The 23,151-nt window shown below is 33.5% G+C and overlaps 1 protein-coding gene across 5 annotated transcripts in view; it reads left to right on the forward strand.

Annotated features, from left to right (window-relative positions):
* The window catches only part of LOC111712437 (microtubule-associated serine/threonine-protein kinase 1), a 42,431-nt gene that overhangs the window by 11,825 nt on the left and 7,455 nt on the right, over positions 1-23,151 (forward strand). For 4 of the 5 annotated variants that reach the window (XR_002767458.1, XR_002767457.1, XR_002767456.1 and 1 more), the window contains exons 2-15: positions 6,159-6,687; positions 7,758-8,067; positions 8,244-8,542; positions 8,825-8,942; positions 10,333-10,420; positions 13,031-13,162; positions 13,617-13,709; positions 15,384-15,512; positions 15,896-15,968; positions 17,172-17,230; positions 17,528-17,762; positions 18,355-18,434; positions 20,852-20,917; positions 21,055-21,259. Coding sequence is in view for 2 of the 5 variants with exons in the window: in XM_023487038.1 (XP_023342806.1) it covers positions 6,244-6,687; positions 7,758-8,067; positions 8,244-8,542; positions 8,825-8,942; positions 10,333-10,420; positions 13,031-13,162; positions 13,617-13,709; positions 15,384-15,512; positions 15,896-15,968; positions 17,172-17,230; positions 17,528-17,762; positions 18,355-18,434; positions 20,852-20,917; positions 21,055-21,259 (2,331 nt within the window). In the remaining 3 variants the exon portion in view is untranslated. Of the gene's footprint in view, positions 1-6,158; positions 6,688-6,851; positions 7,015-7,757; positions 8,068-8,243; positions 8,543-8,824; positions 8,943-10,332; positions 10,421-13,030; positions 13,163-13,616; positions 13,710-15,383; positions 15,513-15,895; positions 15,969-17,171; positions 17,231-17,527; positions 17,763-18,354; positions 18,435-20,851; positions 20,918-21,054; positions 21,260-23,151 lie in introns of those variants that run through there. The other variant, XM_023487039.1, reaches the window with a different exon arrangement.

Genomic DNA, 23,151 nt, shown 5'->3' on the forward strand with positions numbered 1-23,151 from the left:
TGGGGGGGGAGTATTTTCAATTTATTTCTTGACAACTTCATATTTTTATCAAGTTTCTCTCTCTTTTTCTTCCCAAATGATTACTGAAAAGATATTAGAAAAGCAAAAAAGTTCTTTCAAACTTTTATTAGTTTTAAAAGGATAATTTTTTCTCAAAGTTAATTAAGGTATTTAGAGTTAGCAAAAAGGAATTGAGTCATTGAAACAAACTCAAATTTTGCAACCCTTTATCTTTGTAACCTAATGGTGTAAACCTTTGATATTTCAACGTTAGATTATTTTATCTTATGGAACTCATAGTTTAAAATATCTAAGGTCTACGACATTTGGTTGCAAAGATATAGGGATTAGAAAATGTGAATTTGTGGCAAAAACTCAATTCCATTGTTCTTTTGTTTGTAATGAACATGGGATGTAAAACTATAGTTGTGTATTTGCCAGGATAGTATCTGGTGCCTCGGGTAGAGTTTGCTTTCCTGAGATTTGTGTTCCTAAAGTTGAAATCACCCTGGTAATTGTGCACTCGGAGTAGAAAACACTGTTTACTCTTTTTATGACTTTGAGAAGTTATCTAATGGAACTCTACAAGGGAACCAGAGACTGGAGAACCATTCCAACCCAACTGGAAGGAATTTGAATTTAATCCGATTAAATGGATAAATAGAAGTCATTGAATATTTGAATTGTTTGCAGCGAACTACTCTAATCTTGATAATTGTCAGAACCTCAGAATAATGACGTCATTAATTGAATTAGAAAGAGGCAGACGGGGGAAAGACGTGTGCAAAGGATGGGAAAAGGCAGGGTTGCATGAATATGGAATGTATCTAGTATAAGCATGAGATCCATGAGAATATGCAGGATGAGGATGAGAAAAGAGTTGAGTTTAAGTATAAGTATACCGGGTGTGGAGTATGAGAATTGGATGAAAGTATAGTATAGCATGAGGATAAGCATAGGTGTGCAGGATGAGAATGGGATGAATATATATTATAAGGATGAGAACGGGATGAATGTGTAATGTAAAGATTAGAATGGGATGAATGTATAGTATCGAGATGAGAATGGGTTCAATGTATAGTATAAGGATGAGAACGGGATGAATGTATAGTATTAGGATGAGAATGAGAATGAGATGAATGTATAGTACAAGGATGAGAATGGTGTGCAGGATGAGAAGGTGTGAACGGATGGAAATTGTATAAGTCTAAATGATCCTATGCACGATCTCTCCGTGAGAATAATAGGATTCATCTTCGGACCATAAGTGAATGATAGCTCAGCATATACTTATGACTCTATACATATTATTACACGAGTAAGAGAGAAGGAATAAATTAGCTCTTCCTTTCCCTCCTCGACTAATAAGGAAGGTTTGGTTGCAAACATGAAACCCTGGGCAAGCTAAGTTTACCAAGACTGTTTGCTCATGAGATGGTTAGAAGTTTCTTGTCACGTTTCCTAGAAAATAAAAATATGTATTCATATTTAGTTTCAGTACTTTACACTGTATATGCTAAACATACAGAGTAACTTTACTTTCAGTAGTTTTACCACTTGCCAAACATAACTTCAGAGTAAATCAGCTCAGATAACTGCAGAGTAAATCAGCTCAGATAACTGAAGAGTAAATCAGCTCAGATAACTGCAGAATTGGACAAGCAAGAAAAAATGCATACTTATAGTATTCTAACTGAGTAGTCGCAGAGTTTTGATATCCTAACAGTGTAATTGCAGAGTTTTGATATCCTAACAGTTTAGTTGCAGAGTTTTGATATCCTAACTTAGTAGTTCCAGAGTTTTAATATCCTAACTTAGTGGTTGCAGAGTTTTAATATCCTAATTAGGAGTTGCAGAGTTTTGATATCCTAACAGTGTAGTTGCAGAGTTTTGATATCCTAACTTATGAGTTCCAGAGATTTTATATCATAACTGTGTAGATGCAGAGTTTTAATATCCTAACAGTGTAAATGCAGAGTTTTAATATCATTACTGTGTAGATGCAGAGTTTTTATATCCTAACTTTGTAGTTGCAGAGTTTTGATATCCTTACTGTGTAGATGCAGAGTTTTAATATCCTAACAGTGTAGATGCAGAGTTTTGATATCCTAACTTTGTAGATGCAGAGTTTTGATATCCAAACAGTGTAGATGCAGAGTTTTAATATCCTTACTGTGTAGTTGCAGAGTTTTAATATCCTAACTTAGTGGTTGCAGAGTTTTGATATCCGGCTGTGTAGATGCAGAATTTTAATATCCTAACTGTGTATTTGCAGAGTTTTGATAACCGAAATTAGTAGTTGCAGAGTTTTTAACATTTTGATTGTGTAGTTGTAGAGTTTTCATGTCCTAACTGTAATGCACCAGAGTTAATTTATCTTAAAATTACCTATGACGCTGTAGAGTTTGGATATCTGAGCGCTGTAGTTGTGAGTAGAACAGCTCAATTTTGTAAGATCTCTAGATTTAAAAACCAACTTTTTATGATAAGTTTTCAATGGTCTGAGCTTAATCTGTATGTACTTGTAGGTATGGTACGACTCGTAAACCCCAAGTTTATTGCGTGTGAAGAAATGGGAGGTTCTTATATATACGCTAACTTTATATCTTACTGTAGGATCAGAATATATAACAAGCAATTAGTAAACTTTTGGAGTTAACATGGCGTAGTGTAAATATAAATATAAAATATTCAATATATAGATAGAATGGGTGGTTCCTATATAAATATATAGGTGTTGTTCAACCCCTTTCTTCTTGCTTCAGTCGAGATTTAATTAAATGGATATTTATTTGAATGTGTAGAGGTTTTAAACCACAGCGTGATGGAGATATAATCATGCTCCGTATAGGTTCTTGTACACGTCGATTCATTCTTACAGTCTCCAGATTCATTCAAAACTATTTATCTCGCAGTCAGACACCTGAATGCAGATATACACAACCAATATATTCCATACAAGACAGGAGGAAGGCATGGTTTACACTGGGTTTCCAAATCCAGACTTCTCCAAGTCAAATATTACGGCGGGAAAAAGAAGAGGTTTAACATTCATTATTCTCCAGTCCAGATATGGAAACAGTATTATATGTACAGCTGAAATGTAAAATTCTAATGTATCTTCTATAGTCTGAACCCAGAGCCCCCCGCTTTCCAAGTTATCGCAAATTTATGCCTCAAACTTGGCTTTCAAGAGACTAGAAACATCTTTCCGCTCTGTTATTTTGAGATTGGGAGTTGTATCTCATGGAGCCCAGAGAGAGAATCTATAAATTTAACTGAAAGAGTAAGTGTCCGTTTTCTAAGGAATAATATATTTAAAATCAACTGAATCAAGTTAAGGAAGAGGGGGGGGGGTACAATGGCGCTGCGAAATATTTCGTGATTTGAGAATCAACTGTACGCGTAGTTAATGTCAAATTCTATGGTTATTATCGGTAGAAATGGGCATGAATTATTCTCTAGGGAGAATACTAAAATCGGTTTGAAAAATACAGAACATGTACAGGGTGTACTGTAATGTTTCATGTACAGGGTGTACTGTAGTGTTTCATGTACAGGATGTACTGTAATGTTTCATGAACAGGGTGTACTGTAATGTTCCATGTACAGGGTGTGCCTTTATGTTCCATGTACAGGGTTTGCCTTTATGTTCCATGTACAGGGTGTACTGTAATGTTCCATGTACAGGGTGTGCCTTTATGTTCCATGTACAGGGTTTGCCTTTATGTTTCATGTACAGGGTGTACTGTAATGTTCCATGTACTGGGTTTACCTTTATGTTCCATGTACAGGGTGTGCCTTTATGTTCCATGTACATGGTGTACTGTAATGTTCAATGTATAGGGTGTACTGTACAGTTTCATTTACAGGTGTACTAAAACTTCTCATGCACAGGGTTTTCTTCAATTTCTTATGTACAGGGTGTTCTACAATATCTCATGTACAGGGTTTACTCTAATTTCTTATGTACAGAATAAAATGCGAAAAAAGTGTGATAATAATAGTGGAAGGAAGGGTGATGTTTTTATGAGTTAAAAAGATTGAATAGATAGTTTTGTTGAATAATATTGCATATTGGAATCACTGCATAAATTATACACACAGTGTCCAAAACTTCTATATGCATAAAATACATTTACTGCTTTTATTTTCATTAACAAGGTTCACAGGATCTGACAACTTCTAAGAAGTATTGCATTGCACACCTCCCCCCCATTCTTGACGAAAACTATGCCCCCCCTCCCCGCGCTCTTTTGTGGTAACCATCCCCCCTCTCCCCGGCTCCTCTAAAGGTTTTATATCCCATGACTCAAAGTTAACCTTGAATAAGAAAAGTTAATTCAAATTCTGCTTAGGCCTACATTTTCCTTTCGTCCTTTCATTCATTCTTTTTCATTATTTCTCCCATTCTTTTTTAATCACATTTTTCTTATATCTTCACATCCTATCCAACATTCTGCTTTTTCAACTTTTTAAAATTTTATTTAACTTCTTTCATTTCCTTTCATTTATAAAATCTGACTTTATTTTTATCCTGATTTTCTTCAGTCAATCCTCAATACTTAATTCGTATAATCTTTCAAGGAATCTAATTCCATTTTTTGTTTTTCTCGAACACATTTATTCCTTCTTATTGATTTTAAGATTTTATTATAGATTTAAGATCAGGATTGGAAACAAATCTGTCATGAAAAAAATTCTATTATTATCTTTACAAATTGCCGTAAAGTCCAAACCAGCTCCAAGATGTTTCATATTGTTTTGTCGAAATACATTCTCTAAATTCATTCTTATTACAGAACATTTGCAAGGTCCATGGATGGAATAACTATACATTGCACCATGTCACACATTCCTCTGTGCACGTCTGCACAACATTCTCATAAATATTGGATACATAATTCACGTTGAACTAAAGTAAATTTCACGTAAGATTTATCTCTGAAATGTTTCCAACCATAACTCCTCTTGTTTAAGAGCTATCGAGAAGACCAAAAATGTTTTGAATTTCTAATATTTAACCGGATAAACTTGATTTTCTCATGTTTGCATAAAATAAAGCCTAGAGTAGGTACGAGGTCACAAAGTCTGACCAGTAATCCCCCTTAAATTTGACCTTCTCAAGTTCTCCTGCTGAGTGATTATTTCGGTAACCAACGCCAAGAAAGTTCCATCAAAAAGTTCATTAGACGAAACACATGGCGTGTGTTCCATTTTTGATTATCAATATAAATCTATAAAATGGACATTTATTTAAACATTGATTAAACAATTGTAATGTATGAATATTGAATATATATATATATATATACCTACATATATAGCCTATAGGCACTAGGCAGTACTTTAATAACTTATATAAGCATGAATAATTGTGTAATTATTATGTGGTCAGTGGTGTCTCAACAACAACATCACAAATAGCGATAAATTGAAAATCTTCCTCGGAAGAAAACTTGTATGTTGATATATATTCCTACATATTTTGAGATACAAATTGTCAATGCTAATTACTAGCTAAAGTAAAATCAAAATCAACATAAAAAAAGAAAACTATTTTTATTTTTCTGCAGTTCCTGTTTGTTTTCGAATTTTATTAATACAAAATTTTGCATTTCTCCCCCTACTAAATAAAAAATAGAAATGAAAACAAATAGATGATTTCATGTATAGTTTCAGACATTTTGTATAAATTAGAATATCCCCCTGACTGGTAAACTATTGTTGATATAAATTATTTAATCATAAACTTAGAAAATATATGAATGACAAGTCTAGAGGCTGAGTACACAAATGCTTTTGTTGAATAAATGAAAATACAAATATTAAACATTAAATCCGAGGAACAATAGATAGATCATGTAACGTGTCCAAACTTTTTACCGGGGGGGGGGTTGAGAGAGAGGGGGAGGGGGGCTCTTTTGTGGTATATTCAAAAGGGAAAAATATAACCTTTTTGTTCAGAAACAATATCAATTTGGATTTGCAAACAAAACGTATAAAGTACACGGTACGCGAGGTTTTTACATATGAGAAAAGTTGAGTTTTAAAGGTTTGCATAAGTCATTATTTGCACAGTATACCATAGACAACAATTTAAAGCCAAACATAAACAGAACAGATAGACATGAAATTAAAAATCTTCAATATTCTAGGATATTCAAAATGGTGGAAATCGACAAAAATATTTGAGATTAAAATCGTGAATTGAGATATGGTGAACTACACGGAGGAGAGAAAATGTTTCAGTCCAAAATATTTAGTTATAAATTCAATAGTTTCCATGATGAAGAGAGGAGAGAGGGGGCTCTGGGCTTCAAGATAACCGCCATTCAAGAGGAGAGGGCGGAGGAAGAGGCGGTTTCCCCCAAGATGGAAACCCGCCGCAAGTTTGGAATAGCCGAACCTAATTCTAACCCCGGCGATCCGAGTAACCCTGCCAGGATTAATGAAAGTAAATCATTAAAATTCTTTAAATCTGGAGGGGTTTGCTCCGTCATAGATGAGGAGAAGGATAAGAACGAAACCGCTCCTCTAGAGCGGCAAGATAGCGAGCTATCAACCTTATCCTCTTTTAGCGAGGTCGACCTCGACGAGTTTTATGTCGAAGAAAGTCCTCCTGGGACGGAAGAGGACGACAATAGATTCACTTTCTCATATAATTCAACGTTTCATCGAGAAAAGGTATGCAAACAAGTTCTTTAAAATCTTTGACAAATAAAATCGTCATTCGTCGGACAATTTTTCGTATTCGTATATTCTGCCCCTCTATTGGACAACTTAGGCATAACAGTGATCAGCTGATTGAGTAAACTAAAACCGGTTTCTGCCTGGTACAGTTCGAGGTTTCCGCCAGTTAGTAGGTCTCGGTCTGCCGAGTTGAAAGGAAAGTCACGGAATGTATTAACTTATACAAAATGTTACGGTCTACGTTATTAAGGGTTAATTCCCTGTTCATTATTATGAGAACGAATCTATAAAATGTGGAGGTTTAAGTCCAGATTTTTTCAGGTACGTCTTAAAGCTGTAAAAGTCAGATTTGAAAGTTAAGAAACGTGGCCTAGGTCTGTGTATGTCCGGGGGTATGTGAGGAGAGGGGGTGGGGAAATACCACCAGGATGTATCCTTTACTTTTAACAATTTGAACTTCGGTTTTACCATTTTAATCCATTTTTCATGCAGATCTTAAAGAATTGATTATCAGTTACTTACTATAAGATTTTGTTACGAAAAATAAAACCATGACTAATTATTACTAATCATTATACAAATCTGAATATTGTCACAAGGGTTCGCTTTTTATAAATACACGTCTAACAGATTCAAAAATGAGTTTTGATATAATTTTTTTAAAAATATTTTTGGTTTGATGGATGACCCATATTTTAAAGTGTGTGCCAAAAGATCAAATTTTATTAGTTGGATTTTTGATAAAAAACGTACGAAATTAATTAATGATGGATTATGATTGATTGATTAAATGAATTTTAACGATTATAAAATGGTTTGATAAAAATTTAAAATTAATTATAAAATTAACGATACATTTATCATTAGCTAAAGAAGAAGTAATAAAAAATTATGAACTTTTCAGAAAAATTAGATTTAATATTAATGAATTTTATTAATTATTAATGAATGAACTATTATATAACGAAAGATGATATTCATGAACGCTCAATATGTAATAACGAATACTTGATAATAAATTGATATTTCAATTGTCTAACTCTGATGGTTTGTGTATGGTTTAGCTCCACCAGGAGGGAGGCGGTAGGAGGTCGGAGGATGCTGGCTCCGACAAGGACGAGGCCGGAGATACCGAGGGAGAAGACGAGGATCCTGAGCTCACTGTTCTCAACCAGTCCGGAGTAGAGGACAGTTTATCCATCCCGGAGCAGGATATCCGCCCCAAACTAATTCTGAACATCATGTCTGGTTCAAACGACGAGAAGAGTGTGGTGATGAGACAGGAGGAGGTGGAGGAGCAGGATCAATTCTTTGATACTCCTCCGGGTTCAGCTCCTGTTATACTACGACATCCAAGGGTTCCTCCGCTACATGGTAGATATTTCAGACTTTTTAACATGATTATTTTTTAATTCTAAACCATGAATTTGCACATCCTTTGATGTAAATCCCGGCCATAATTAAATTGAAAGAATATTATCTAGTTTCGTGCATTTTCTTCAAGCAATAATCTGAGGACTATTAATGAATTTTGTTTTTCTGTTGCTCAGGTTCAAGTTTAGTTCAGCACAAGTGTTCTGAACCCTGTATGAACAGCCTACTAAGAAACCCACGACTTCAAGGTTTAGCCAACTCAGGAGCTCACACTAATCCACCGCCCACACCAACCAATCTTCTTCCTCCTGCGTTCCCAGTAGAGAAACAGAACCCGGAGCATGGTTCTAAACGAGCAGGAGCAGGGTTGGGTATGTCGAGAAGTATCTCCGATACTACCCTGAGACGTGCTGCTTTGCACCTTAATCTCAGTCAATCTGTTTTACCTTCTTTTACATCTTTGCAACAGTTCAAGGTAATCTTACTCTTTCCCTGTAACATTTAGCGATCCTAAAACCCGTCCTAAAGAATGGATATCTTTGAACCCGTCCTAGAGAATAGATATCGTGTTAGATCAGAAACATTAGGGTTTAAACAACCAGTCAAATTATGCATCTGTTTGATCGAGCTTTCATCTTCCTGTATATATATATATATATATATATATATATATATATATATATATATATATATATATATATATATAGGTACAATGTATTCCCATGTATGCAACCCACGACACTAGAATATATTATAGAAAGAACTATCTGTATCCCGACGAACTGCTGCACGAAGTCAGAGGAAGTCCATGATTGTCCAGACCAGTCCAACCATGCCGAGATGTCATTCTCCTATTACTACTGTCTCCCCACTTGGTAAATAGTTTTTGTACTTTCTGTTCAACAGGGTTGAAAACTTTTGAATTGGCGGATAATCATTTAATCCAAAAGTTATCAGCTCCGTTTAAAATAATAATTTAAATCTCTGCAATGGTTAAAAAGTTTATTTATCGCTTAAATCGGATTTAATATCAGATTAGCATTATATGAAAACTTAAATTTTTTAATTTAAACTTTATTTTTATTTTATGATTTCTTATGAACCTCCCACCAGCTACTTGTAATGGTCTCTTTATACCCCTGTCAATCTTAATGTTTATCTAAATCCAGATTTACTTATTTCATAATAAATCCTAACAGTAAATCTTTGAATGCGTTCAGTTAGATCTGTAACTAGATAAAAACGTTTTTGTTCCGACCTTCCTGAATCATGCAAGCTTATTACGCTAGAGTAATTAAATGAAAGCTTAATTTAGTTTTCATATTTGCATTCTTATCAAAATTCAATCTTTTGCCAGTTCTAGAATTTTAGATTTGTTATGGTTAATTTATTTGTTTTTCTATTATAATTAATCTTTAATTGAAAAAGTTCCACAACTTCAACTGACTTCAGTCTTTTGATCCACAATTCAAAATTTTTATGAATCCTGAAATAAAATTCATGTTATTGTTTTTACCCGTAAATTCTGTTATTGATCTCTACTTTCGTACTTGATAAATTATAAATTAATGAAATTTAGGCTGAATATTGGATCCCTAATTTCAAATTCTGCTCCCTATACTTAAATATTACTTCTTAAATATCATTATGGATCCTTGAACTGAACAACTAATCCATAAATGATCCCTTAACTCAATCCTTTTTCACCTCACACTGCCTTTGATTACCCGACTTTACCATTGATCACTAAAGTCTAATTCATGATCCAAATATGATATCAACAATCCTGAAATCTTCATTAATGATCCCATAAACTTTGTAAATGTTCCGAAAAACCTTAAAACAATTTATAAAATCTTCTTAAAGGGAGTGTTCGCGAAAAATGAAAGGGGTTATAGGCTTAATGCGATAAAAAAGCGCTTTTAATCGCTAATAATCTTACTTCTATCTGTTGCGTCTATAAGGAGGATTTTTTACGGTCTTAGTCGTATGTTGCAATTTTCTGAATTTGTATGGGCGCTAAGTTATTCGGTATGAGACGTCTTTAACAAGTTTCTCCTTATATACGCAACAGATAGAAGTAAGATTAGTAGCGATCAAAAGCGCTTTTTTATCGCATTAAGCCTATACCCCCATTTCATTTTTCGCGAACACTCCCTTTAATGATCCATGAAATCTGAGGTCGATTCCTGAATTCTCACGAAGAATCCCAACAACCTAATTATGATCCCTAAAATCTTGTTTTTAATCCCTGTAAATATTCAGATTCCCCGAAAGTGTCTCCCTCTCAGTTTGCATTTGTTAACATCAAGAAAGCAGACGGGAGAAGATGGTCTGTAGCCAGCCTACCCAGGTATTCAGTCGTCAAAATCTTAATTTCAAGTGATCTTGCATGTAGATGGTCTGTAGCCAGCCTACCCAGGTATTCAGTCGTCAAAATCTTAATTTCAAGTGATCCTGCATGTAGATGGTCTGTAGCCAGCCAACCCAGGTATTCAGTCGTCAAAATCTTAATTTCAAGTGATCCTGCATGTAGATGGTCTGTAGCCAGCCTACCCAGGTATTCAAGTGATCCTGCATGTAGATGGCAATGCCCGATTTACAACGGTACCCTCGCAACCTTGATCTGATAAAAAATGTGGATGATAACATTGTTTTTCTGACTCAAGTGTTTTATTCATTTAATTTCTTGATTACTACTCAAAAGCAAGAAAAAGAAAATCAAACTTGAATATCTAATTCATACTTAATCGGACAAAGCTTTTAAGGGTACCGTTGTAAATCAGGCATTGTCATCCTTGTATTGAGGATCATTTTAAATTACGCTTACAGTCCCTTTAAATTGATTTCATATTAATATTCATCCACCAACCATGTGTTAATTAGTTTATTATTGCAGGGTAAATATTGAAAAAATCCCTCCCGGTGTCAAAGAATAAAAATGGAAAGAATTTTTCAATACTGTTCTCCAAAAACACCCCCCCCCCCCCCAAAAAAAAATCTCAGCAAAAGAACCCTGAAATTATAGATGAAGTTAATAGAACTATTTTTATAAATATATTTATACATTATGCAGTATCCCCCCTTACTATTGTATATTGTGGTTTTACTTTCTTTAAAAATTAGTGTCACTACCAAAATTCTTTTGACCTGTCTTGTCTGCTTGTTTTAGTTGCCTTGGCTATTCAGGCCAAATGAATTTCGTCTATTTTTGGATCTTAAACACCTTACGGATAACTCATACAACATATGGTCCTATCTAAATTAAGATAAGGTTAAAGTTTTCTTTAAAACTGTAACCTTCAGATTAATCCTTGAATTATGCACTGGTTTGAATATTTAATTGGAATAAGTTCAATAAGGATTTTACTCTCAGTTTGTCAAATTTGCACCCAACTTTTATCGATTGAAATGCGATTAATTTCAAGTATTTTATTTATTCATCTATAACAAAATAAATAAAATATTTTCACAAATATGTTTTTCTTCTCAACGCGGTGGGATCTCTTTTACATTTTAACCGAAAAAAATCTAAATTGGCTTTAAAAAAACTTGCTTAAGTTTTGAATTTCTGACTTAATATTAATGGTTTTTCTTAATGTAAAAGTAATTTTTTTTAATGGTTTGAGATTTTCATATTGTTTTTATTAAGTTAGAATAGTTATTACAAGCATTATTTTTTTTCTTAACTTAGAGGCAATGTTCATTTAGGTTTATTTTAATTTAAACAATAGTTTAACGGAGAATTAAAAAGTAATGGAAAATAATTATGCGATTAACAGTCTTAAGTTTTAATTTCTTAGTAACTGTAAATGATTTTTAAGTTTTTTGAAACCTATAAGATGTACTTTTTTTGAGGTTGGCCTTCTCCCCCTCCATTAGCATTAGCTAACTAAATCTTTATCAGAGGTTTACATTCATCAGTTTATGTGTCATGACCTTAGAAATGTGTATAAACGCATTCTTTACGTCTTACATCTAGAAAGCCGTCACAATAAGGTCATTCTCACAATCCAGCATATCTTTCAAACTAGAAATATCTTTCTAAAACTAAATATTTATGCATTTATGTCAAGTACACTTTTTTATAAATAAAAATGTTTTTCGTTTTTAAATTAGAAAAAATATGCTTAAGAAATAGAATATTTTCTGGTTTTGGTCTATAACGAAAAGAAATTACCCCAAAGGGGTTATAGGCTTAATGCGATAAAAAAGCGCTTTTAATCGCTAATAATCTTACTTCTATCTGTTGCGTCTATAAGGAGGATTTTTTACGGTAGTGCCATGTCCGATTCACAATCGTACCCTTTCAACCTTTGTTTTATCAAGGATGCATATTGCATATATGATTTATTTTTAACTTTCTTGCTGAAAATTTACTATTTTTAATTGTGGCTTTTCAACAAAAGCGACTAGCGGATTTTCAATGCTAATTCAAAGAAAAAACTTGTCACCTTTTAGGATCGAAAAACAACAATATCTTCCCCACTGTTACTCAGATAATGGTGCCCTTTAGTACCGTTGTTAATTGGACATGAATCTCTCTAAATTGATGTTCTCTTCAAATTATGTATACAGTCATTTTAATTAGCTTAATTAAGACTAAACTTAAAAAAAGATTTTTTTTACTTCAGTAATAGATGATCAGTACAGTTACTAAATGCGAAGTTCAATTTCTATTTTGTCCTCTTTTTCAAGTTAGGCACAAACTGCTTAGTTCATTAACTAGATGCTTAGTTCAGACAAAATATGCTCAGCACATTTTTAATATCTATTGGAAAACCAATCATCTTCAAGCTTTTGGTTTAAAAGCAGCTCGATTCTTCACTTGATGTTTTGGAAGATTTATTATTCTTCGTAAAACTAATGAACAACAAGAGATACTTGGAACAACCTAACTAGAACATTTATGTGTAAATATTATTTTCTTCTCAATAATAATAATAATAATGTTTTATTTTAGCTCCGGGTATGGAACTACTCCTGGTTCTAGTAATGTCTCCAGTCAGTGCTCTAGTCAGGAGAAACTTCATCAGATCTTGGCTCCACATGGAGCTCTAGCTCCTAGTACTGCTGAACTACAATCCATGCACAGGTCAGTGTCCGAATTTAATGAATTTGAGCCGCGTCTCAAATCCTCTTAAAACCGGTTTTAATTGAGCGCCGGCTTAAATCTCGGAAGAATTTAATACAATTTTAAGTGAAACTAACCATATTGGAGCCGCGGCTCAAATTCTTTAAATTCGGCCTCAGCTTAACTTATTTTCTTGTGTTTATTATTATTATTATCAACTTATCAACCTGTTCTGAAATGCCGTGGGGAGTTCTAGGGGATATAAACATACTAACATTCACGCTTCATGATTGTTATATTTCTCTTTATATTTCCAAGAAAAGAATAGAAAGGAAATAAATATATTTGTGGATTATTTTTCATATCAAATATTTTGAGGAAAACATGTCGAGGTTTGATAAAAAATTTCAATTTATTTTTAACACGACTTATGATTTAATTTTTGTTCTAGATTCTTTATTTTTAATATATTCAGGCATTTTTCTTCTAATGATTCCAACCCTGGTCTCATAGATCTAGATGATGGCAGAAGATCACCTGCTTTCCGTCCTAGATCAAGATCGCTCAGGTATGGATTGATCATTCAGAGCATGGTTTCAACCTTATCATGGTTTACAGTGGGGTTCTCTGCGTGGGTTACCTATACTGTGTAGTAATGTAAACCTTGTTTATTTCTCTTTTTGAGAACTTTTTAAACCATTGAGTGGCCTACCTGTTGTTTACCTTATTGTTAGGACAGATATAATGCATAATTACAATGAAATCCGAAACCCGACTACCCCACTCCCTTGCCCTTCTACTGCTAGGATTATGTTGCATGCCCCTCGCATTTATCTTGATAAATCAAATTCTAATTTATCAAGAAAACAGAAAACCTTTTTTTCTAGAGATGGAAGCGGGTGTAACGTGAATTTTAACTATCAAGAGTTATGCTTTAATATCCAATATTTTCCGTCATAGAACGAGAACATCATTTATTTAAAAAGATTAATTTAATGTAAAACGATTATTTGCAACCCCAGTGGTAATTGAAGTGGCGGTACAAGGGACTAAACATATAATTCCAAATGACTCTTTTTACAAAGTGTGATGTCCGATTCTAAACGGTGCCTTTAAAAGATTTGTTTGATCAAGAATGAATTAGATATCCATGTTCAACACTTTAAAAACTATTATTTTTCAACTGAGGTTTCTCTAAGTTTCCATATCATTGATCAAATAGAAGTTTAAAGAGTACTGTTGTGAATCAAGCATGTCCCTCATTTAAGGGAGTGTTCGCGAAAAATAAAAGGGGGTATATGCATACGGCGAAAATAAGCGCTTTTGATCGCTACTAATCTTACTTCTATCTGTTGCGTCTATAAGGAGAAAATTGTTAAAAACGACTCATACCGAAGAACGCAGCGTCCATACAAATTCGGAAAGATGCAACATTCAACTCGGATAGTAAACAAATCAATTTAATTCCAAACAAATCATTCAGATATTACAAACAGTAGTCATCGATTATTTTTCGACGCATTCGTATATAGTAGTGGGTTTTAGGAAAACTCAATATAGCTTGTGGGATAAAATAGAAGGAAAATATTATGTTAAAACAAGGTTTAAGAATAAAATGGTATAATAATACAGATAGAAAAATTAGTTCGGAATGAAATTTACAAGGAGAATATACATGGTAGTGGGAGGGATGAATTTAATAAATAAAAAATGGACTGGGATGAGTTTGTGTAAGGTTGGATGACAGAAAGGGTGTGTGCTTTGTTCAGGTTGATAAATATCCTGGTATCTAGGTCCCCACCAGCCAGTGTGGTCTGCAGCTGTATGTTTAATGGGGCAAACCTACAAGACAGTTTCTGGGGTTCAACTCTTTTTTTTTATTTCTTCCATTTTCACTTCTCTTCCTCTATCCCCGTTATTATTTATATTCAAACTCCAATAAGACGAACATACTTTAATAATAGCTTCGATGCTTTATTCAACTTCCCTTGCTTTATGTACAAAGATAAACTCAGTACATAGTTTAGTTCTGTACATAGATACGTAGACGTCTGTACAGAGTGTAGTACAGCTTTATCTTATTCTATAGTAATATATATATGTAGACTTCTACATAGAGAATGGAAACGGTAGAGAGATACATTTTATCAAACCCAAAGCGTATCTCTCCTTGCTGTATCCTGGATCTATGTTCTTCATTTTCGTCAACTTTACTCCGTGTTCATTGATCGTTAATTTTCAGTTCTCCGATCCGTACTCCTCTGATCGACAACGAGATCGTCCTGATGAACACGCTCTACAAGGAGAGGTTCCCCAAGGCCACCCAGCAGATGGAAGAGAGACTCAAGAACTTTATTACAGATCATGAAAGGTTTGTTTTACGTCATAATCAGGATTATTCTATTTAAAAATATAATCTTGTTAGAGAGGATAATTAGATCTACAATAAGTTAGTTTGCATTTTCATATTAGTTGTTAAATACGATATTTAAAAATTTTGTGTGTCCCTTAAACATGATCAAAGATATTACACTTAACTTTTCTACATTAGGTTTACTATTTGAATACCTTGTAATATTCTTATTAGTCTATATATCATGTCAAGTTTAAAATATTTTAGACAACATTTTTGAATTGTTTGGAATTCAAAATGGCTTTTGGGCCTTCTTCAAGATTCCAAATATCGTACAAGCTTTTATATATTTTATGATTTTACTTAATGAGAAACTCCAATCTTAAACCTTATTTCTCCAGGTTGTGTGAACCCAACGAGGATCAAGAGATAAACCATGATAGTGTTGCTATAGTTAGATTCGTCCATCATCAGGTATTAGAACAAGAACATCTAGGGTTTCTAGATCACTACTTTTTAGAATTATTAGCCTCACCTAAAACATTCATTTGTCTGGAGTTATTTCATGGAGGCAAATTTTTATCACTAAATCTTAATATCATATACTCATTAATTCCAATTTCAACATCTTAATTCTTAACATAGATTTTCGACGATTTATGAAAAAAAATTATAATTAAGATTTTGATTAAATCGGGCTTCTCTTATTGTTCCCAGATACTAGTAAATGTTGTCTAGGTTCTCTTTTGTTAACTGGATACTAGTAAATGTTGTCTAGGTTCTCTTTTTGTAACTGGATACTAGTAAATGTTGTCTAGGTTCTCTTGTTGTTCCCAGATACTAGTAAATGTTGTCTAGGTTCTCTTATTGTAACTGGATACTAGTAAATGTTGTCTAGGTTCTCTTTTTGTAACTGGATACTTGTAAATGTTGTCTAGGTTCTCTTATTGTTCCCAGATACTAGTAAATGTTGTCTAGGTTCTCTTATTGTTCCCAGATATTAGCAAATGTTGTCTAGGTTTTCTTTTTGTAACTGGATACTAGTAAATGTTGTCTAGGTTCTCTTTTTTACCAGGATACTAGTAAATGTTGTCTAGGTTCTCATTTTGTTCACATATTATAGTAAATGTTGTCTAGGTTCTCATTTTGTTCACATATGATAGTAAATGTTGTCTAGGTTCTCTAATTTTACCAGGATACTAGTAAATGTTGTCTAGGTTCTTTTATTGTACCCGGATACTAGTAAATAATGTCTAAGTTCTCTAATTGTACCTGGATACCAGTAAATGCTGTCTAGGTTCTCTTTTTGTATCCGGATGCTAGTAAATTCTAGGTTCTCTAATTGTATCCGAATACTAGCAAATATTGTCTAGGTTCTCTTTCTGTACCCGGATGCTAGTAAATGTCTAGGTTCTCTTATTGTATCCGGATACTAGCAAATGTTGTCTAGGTTCTCTTTTTGTACCCGGATGCTAGTAAATGTCAATGTTCTCTTATTGTATCCGGATACTAGCAAATATTGTCTAGGTTCTCTTTTTGTACCCGGATGCTAGTAAATGTTGTCTAGGTTCTACTTTATAATAGTAAATGTTGTCTAGGTCTTCTAATATACCCGTTTACTAGTTAATGTTGTCTAGGTTCTTTAATTGTTCCCGGATACTAATAAATGTTGTCTAGGTTCTAGAGATGGCCAGGGATTGTTTAACCAAGTCACAGGAGAGATTGGTAACAAGCAGGTGCAGATTTTTAATATTCAAACTGTTTCAGAATGGGGAAACGGTTTTTTAAAGAAAGTTTGTAATCCTTAAAAAATACCATTTGTTTCCAAATTCATGACTGCGGATATTGATCAAAACTAAGTTTAAATTTCTTTTTTGCGTTTCTATTTTTTCAGTTGACATTAGTGCATAAAAGTATGAAATCTTTGTGTAACGATCTCTTTCCCGGCTTTTCCATTCTCTATAGAAGGAAAGGAAATAATTCATCTGCAACATGTATCTCTGATGAAAAAAGTTAATATTTTTAAATTTCAGGTATTTTTACGAGTTGAGTGAGAACCTTGAGAAACTGTTGGTTCAAACAAGAGAAAAATCTCCCGAGGCGGCGGCTCTTCTCACTTGTCTGGTAAAGAAACTACTTCTTATTGTATCCCGTCCTGCTCGACTCCTGGAGTGCCTGGAGTTTGATCCGGAGGAATTCTATCAACTCCTGGAGGCAGCTGAAGGACAGGCGAGAGTTGTGCACGGAGTTCAAACACAGCTTCCTCAGGTAGATCTTAAACATCAAACAATTATGTCGGTTCTAAGTGACCCTCCATTAAAGAGTTACAAAACCGATTCACAATGGTGTCCTTATAAAGCTATGTCTGTGCAAAAATCGTCGATATTTCGTTGGGTTTTATCTGTAATTTAATCAATTTGAATGGCAGTTTCTTAATAAAGTCATTAGCGGGTTTATGCAGCAGTGTCAAAATTGACATAATTTATCACCCTTGATGATAGAAAAACGACGACATCTTACTAGATATAGGTTTAAAAGGTACAGTTAAGAATCGGGTCTGTAGATCACTTGAAATTAAATTTATATGAATAAAGATACACATTTCTAAAATAAGTTAATTTATGAATCTACATTTTAAACGCATAGTGAGTCCTGTGCGGTAATAAGATTGTCATTTAATTTATTCTTGGAGCCAGAAAAAATCATTGTTCAGTGCCTCACTCTGTGCATTTTTCATGTGACGCATTTACTGTTGTGCACTGTGCAGTTTACAGTTTTATGTCATGTTGTGTCATGTCACAGCTTTTATCGTCTATTCAAAATGCATTTATAGATTATTAAAAATGTATTTTATTTTCAGTATATAATAAACAAACTGGGATTAAACAGAGACCCCCTGGCAGAGTTACAACAAGACCTGGCAGCCCTAGATACATCCAGGTATTATTATTATTGTTACTAACAATTTACTCTTTAGTGATTAGAAAATCAGAGTTAGTGGCAAGAACTCAGTTTCTTCACTTTGCTAATATAGGAACCATGTGCAAGTCCACTTAAAATGTTTTTTTTTATAGAACAGGGTTTCTCAAAGATTTTGTAAAAAAAATTACTCCGTGCTTCAATTAAAAAAAAGTTATTTTTTTTAAAATCAGATTTTGTGTAATTTATGTATATTCCAAATACCAACATTTATGATGAGGAATAAATTTTTTTACCGACATTTGGGTGAGGTGTTATTATGTTTTTATGATAGTTTGTTAAGGATAGAATATATAACATCAGAGTTAAATTAATGACGTGTGGTGTAAATATTCCATTTGTATTCAAGAATATGTTATATGAATACAACCTTGTGAGAAGTCACTTCTTGAATACTAGAATATTATTATATAACCATAACTACCATGGAATACTTATTTATATTGCATAATACATTTAAAATCTTAAAACAAAGGATTTCGAACGTTATTCTAAATGCCCCTTCCACCCCCTCCCACAAGATGACCAACAAGGAGTCTTCAATAGTCATTTTGATATTTGTTTTCCCAGTGAGACTCTATTTTCAGATAACTACTTGAAAAATCTCCCTCCCCCCCCCCTTCCCCCCTTTAAATACTTTTTCCCCTAGAGGTTAGTTATGTTCGTGCGTAAGATAAGGGTTTTTCTTGCTAAATTGGGGGGGGGGAAAATTATTTAAAGCACGAACAAGGATGAAAAATTTGTCTTTTAATGTCCAATTTTTCATTTTTCCTTAGATTTTTAAAATTCTTAAATTATACATTTGTTTTAGTCGGACAATCGACAGACTCTCACACCCTTGTGAATCGTTAACGGCTTGCGTAAATTTAAGAGAACGTGAAACTGACTTCAACGAAGTGCATCCTGACTGTGTCGGACTATTTTTAGTCTTATGTTGACCACTCATTCATAATCCATCAAAAAAAGTGCAATAGACCTCATATACTTAAATATTAAAAAATGCATAGCCCAACATAAAAGTATAAAATAGGGGTTTAAACTAAGGCTCACTCGACATTTAACCAGAACCTCGAAATTTCCACGAGAGTCTAAAAAAATTTGTCGATTTCCATTCAAATGAATTTTCTTTTCCTCTTTTCAGGACACAGACGACTGATATGAATTTAGGGTTTCTTGTTCCATAGATTTAAATTTCTGAATATTTTATTCTAATTAGTTGAATTTATAATTTCTTGGTTCAGCTTTCTGTAGAGCTTCTTCTTTATCTCGTTTCTTTTCTCTTTATTGTCAAATCTTATTGATAAAGAATCCTATTTATATAATATTATATTTAAAATAGAGGGAAAAGGGAACAATGAAGATGGTGGAATGACGAAACTTGCTTTGAGATACAAAGCTAATAGTTAAAAAATAGGCAGTTTAATTTACGAAAACTTCTTATTTCGCAATTATGAAAGAATTTTCAACCCTGTTCTAAACTATGTGCTAAATATTGTAATTATTCAATGTTTAAAGTTTGAAAACTGAAGAGGGTTGGTTAATGAGTTCTCTGAGTAGGGATTTATCATGGGATTAATGATAGAAAACTTTTCATAGATAAAGGACATCAAATTTCCCTTCTTTAGTCCTTGTTGTCTCTGTAAAATTAGAAGAGAAAATTGTGGGAACAGGAATACAATTCTTCTCATTTTCCATCTTTTCGACAGGATAATCAATTCTATTTCTCGTCTTTAGAGAGGAGGGGGGGGGGTAGAAATGGGAATGGGTTCTAGAGTAAAGAAAGGAGTGGGGTTACGAAGATGCCATTTGTTAGGGTTAAAAGACTTTTTGACTAGTATAGCTTACGTGTGTATTTTTAGGGGGGAGGGGACTAAAAATAGGAAATGGTAATTAACATTAAGAATGGGATAGAGAAGGGATTGATTAATTGTTCGGGATTAAAGGTTTGTGGATAAATTCTTAGTTTTAGGAGAAGTAACAACATATGGTTGGAAGGGAAAATATAATGGTAATCCTTCCGGAAAAGCGAATTCAAAATATTTGTTTGATGGAAGAAAAGAGAGGGGGGGGGATTAACCCTCCTTTTAAGCATATTTGTTTAAGGGGGGGGCGGGGTAAACCCTCGTTTGAAGCATATTTGATTGTATTAGGGTTTATCAAGTAAAAGATTTATATTTATCAACATAAATATTTGTCACAAGACAAAAAATTTACAAATACAGAACTTTTATTCAAAAATAGAAAATACCTGTTGACAATATTCCACTATAAGCAGTAAAATATGGATTAATATTATTCTTGAAAAAAAAATAGTTTTGTTTTAACCGAAATTTACTATTATGCTTTTAGATTATTATATGAATTTAATCATTTTCCAGTGTTTGCTCAAGTCCTGAGAGGAACAGGGAGGGAAGCCTTGAACCAACACATTCTACTCCTAAAGGGTAAACAATCATTAAAATAGTCTAAATTAATAATAAAAGAACATTTTGATAAAGTTATATTTCCGCGCACAAACGTCTCTGAGAATTCTTTGATATTCTGTTCCAATTCTTGGTCCTTACTCCTACTTGTTTTCTAGGTCTGATAGTGAGAACACGTCTGGAGCAGGATCGGTAACCGGAGAAAACTTCCGGAGTAAACCTCCGTGTGAGGATGATTTTGAGGTTGCAAAACTGATCTCCAACGGAGCCTATGGAGCTGTGTATCTAGTCAAGCACAAGGAGTCCAGGCAGAGGTTTGCTCTCAAGAAGATCAACAAGCAGAACCTTATCCTTAGGAACCAGGTTAGGATACTACTTATTTCGAATTTAGAAATAGTTTGCGTTATTCATTAAAGGCAACCTGTTGTAAGCAATATTTATTTATGAAACAATAATCACAAAATAACCCAAGTCCAAAATGTTGTCTACTTTAAAAAATACTAGAGACATGTCTTATTCTGAACGAAATCATTGTTATCTCCGGGAATCGTGAAAGAAAACAAATGGCAGACCACACTGGTTGCTGCAAACTTTAGACGACTCTGTAGTATTCAATCGATTAAAATCATTCCGTTTTATTTGGAATAGGACTGTAGAGTGTAGGTCTGTGGATTATGTTCAAGAACTTGTTATATTTGTTATTTGCTTCCGGTTATGACATTATCTATTTATATAAAGTTGTAAACTCTGTATGTCCGTTTTTTGTATGTATGTATGTCCGATCATAACATGACCGAGTTGCCTCAAATTTTGATTAGGAAAATCTAAAGAACCACGGGAATGTTTTTAGCTTGGTTTTGTGATTTTAAGTTAGCTAAAATCGTAATTGCGATCAAGCGCGGGTAAACGGCGGGAGTAACTATGAGCTCTTCGCTCATATATTTTTGATTGTATGTTAGCTATAACTGGCCAAACGGCTGAACCGACTTGGCTGACATTTTTGTAACAGACTTAACAAGCTTGAAATTTTCTACTTTTGGAAAATCGATTTTTTTTCAAGTAATTTTTTTTTCAAAATTCGATATTCGGGCAGTTAAGCTAGTATATAATTTATTTAAAATAAAATAGATTGAGAGCAAAGCAAAAGTTCATGAACTTTTCACTTTTTTCTTAAAAAATAGAGAAAATATGAAAGTGAGCTCTGAGCAGAGTTTATTTCTTTTTTCCCAGAACGCGTTCTAAATTATTAATAACCTTCTCTGCCATAATTTGATTTTGCGGATTGTGCACTCTGTCACAAAAGAAACCTTAAAGGGATTGTAAAAAAGTCAATTTCAGATTCACAACGGTACCCTTAAAAGCTTTGTCTGATTAAGTATGAACTAGATATAAATGGTTAAAATTTTGAAAACTGAATATGTGGTTTCTCTACAAAAGTGACTTGCGCATTTATACTACAAGAAACATGTAGGAATTGTCAGAGTTAAACTTTTTTGAGCCTAGAAAACACTATCTTCTACAATTGTTATCAGATAAAGGTTTTGAGGGTATCGACTTGAATCTGGCATTGCCATCCGTGCTTGGAGTTTTTCATGAAATTACGCTGATAGACTCCTTTAAAGACGACATTGTCGAATATTTGGCTTGATGAATTAACAATTATTTGTTTGTATTCGGGAATCTCCTTGAAAAAATAAGAAGGAACTGAATATGCCTCATGTTCACGGATATATTCTGTATAAACAATAGATTAGATAGAATGCTCTTTATCAATAGATTCCAATCATGATTTGGGGGGAGGGGGGGGGGGAATAAAAGAAAAGCTCGAGACTTAGTTCCGTTGCTATACTTAATAAAAACTTGTAGTATTTTGAGAATATAACTATAAACCTCTATTTCATGGAATTAAAAAGACTGAAGGAAATTACTTTTTCTTGTATGGAAGAAAAAATGACAGATTCAACTTCAATTAAAATTTTGTTGCGAATTTCAACTTCAAGATCTTCAATAAATGAACGAGCTTTTTCTCTTTCTTAAAAAAATTAAGTATGTTCTTTATCTCATTTTAATATGGATCCATCCATATATATGTATACTGTAGTATCTGTTTGTTTGTTTGGATGTCCGGTCATTACTCATGAACTTCTTGACTGATTCGCCTCAAATTTTGATTGGTGAACTAGGAAGAACCACGGGAATGTAATTAGCTTGGTTTAAAATTTTAAACTAAAGGGGTCAACTTTAATAAGAAAGCT

The sequence above is a fragment of the Eurytemora carolleeae genome, unplaced genomic scaffold, assembly GCF_000591075.1.
Source record: "Eurytemora carolleeae unplaced genomic scaffold, Eaff_2.0 scaffold1195, whole genome shotgun sequence".
Lineage (NCBI taxonomy): Eukaryota > Metazoa > Arthropoda > Copepoda > Calanoida > Temoridae > Eurytemora > Eurytemora carolleeae.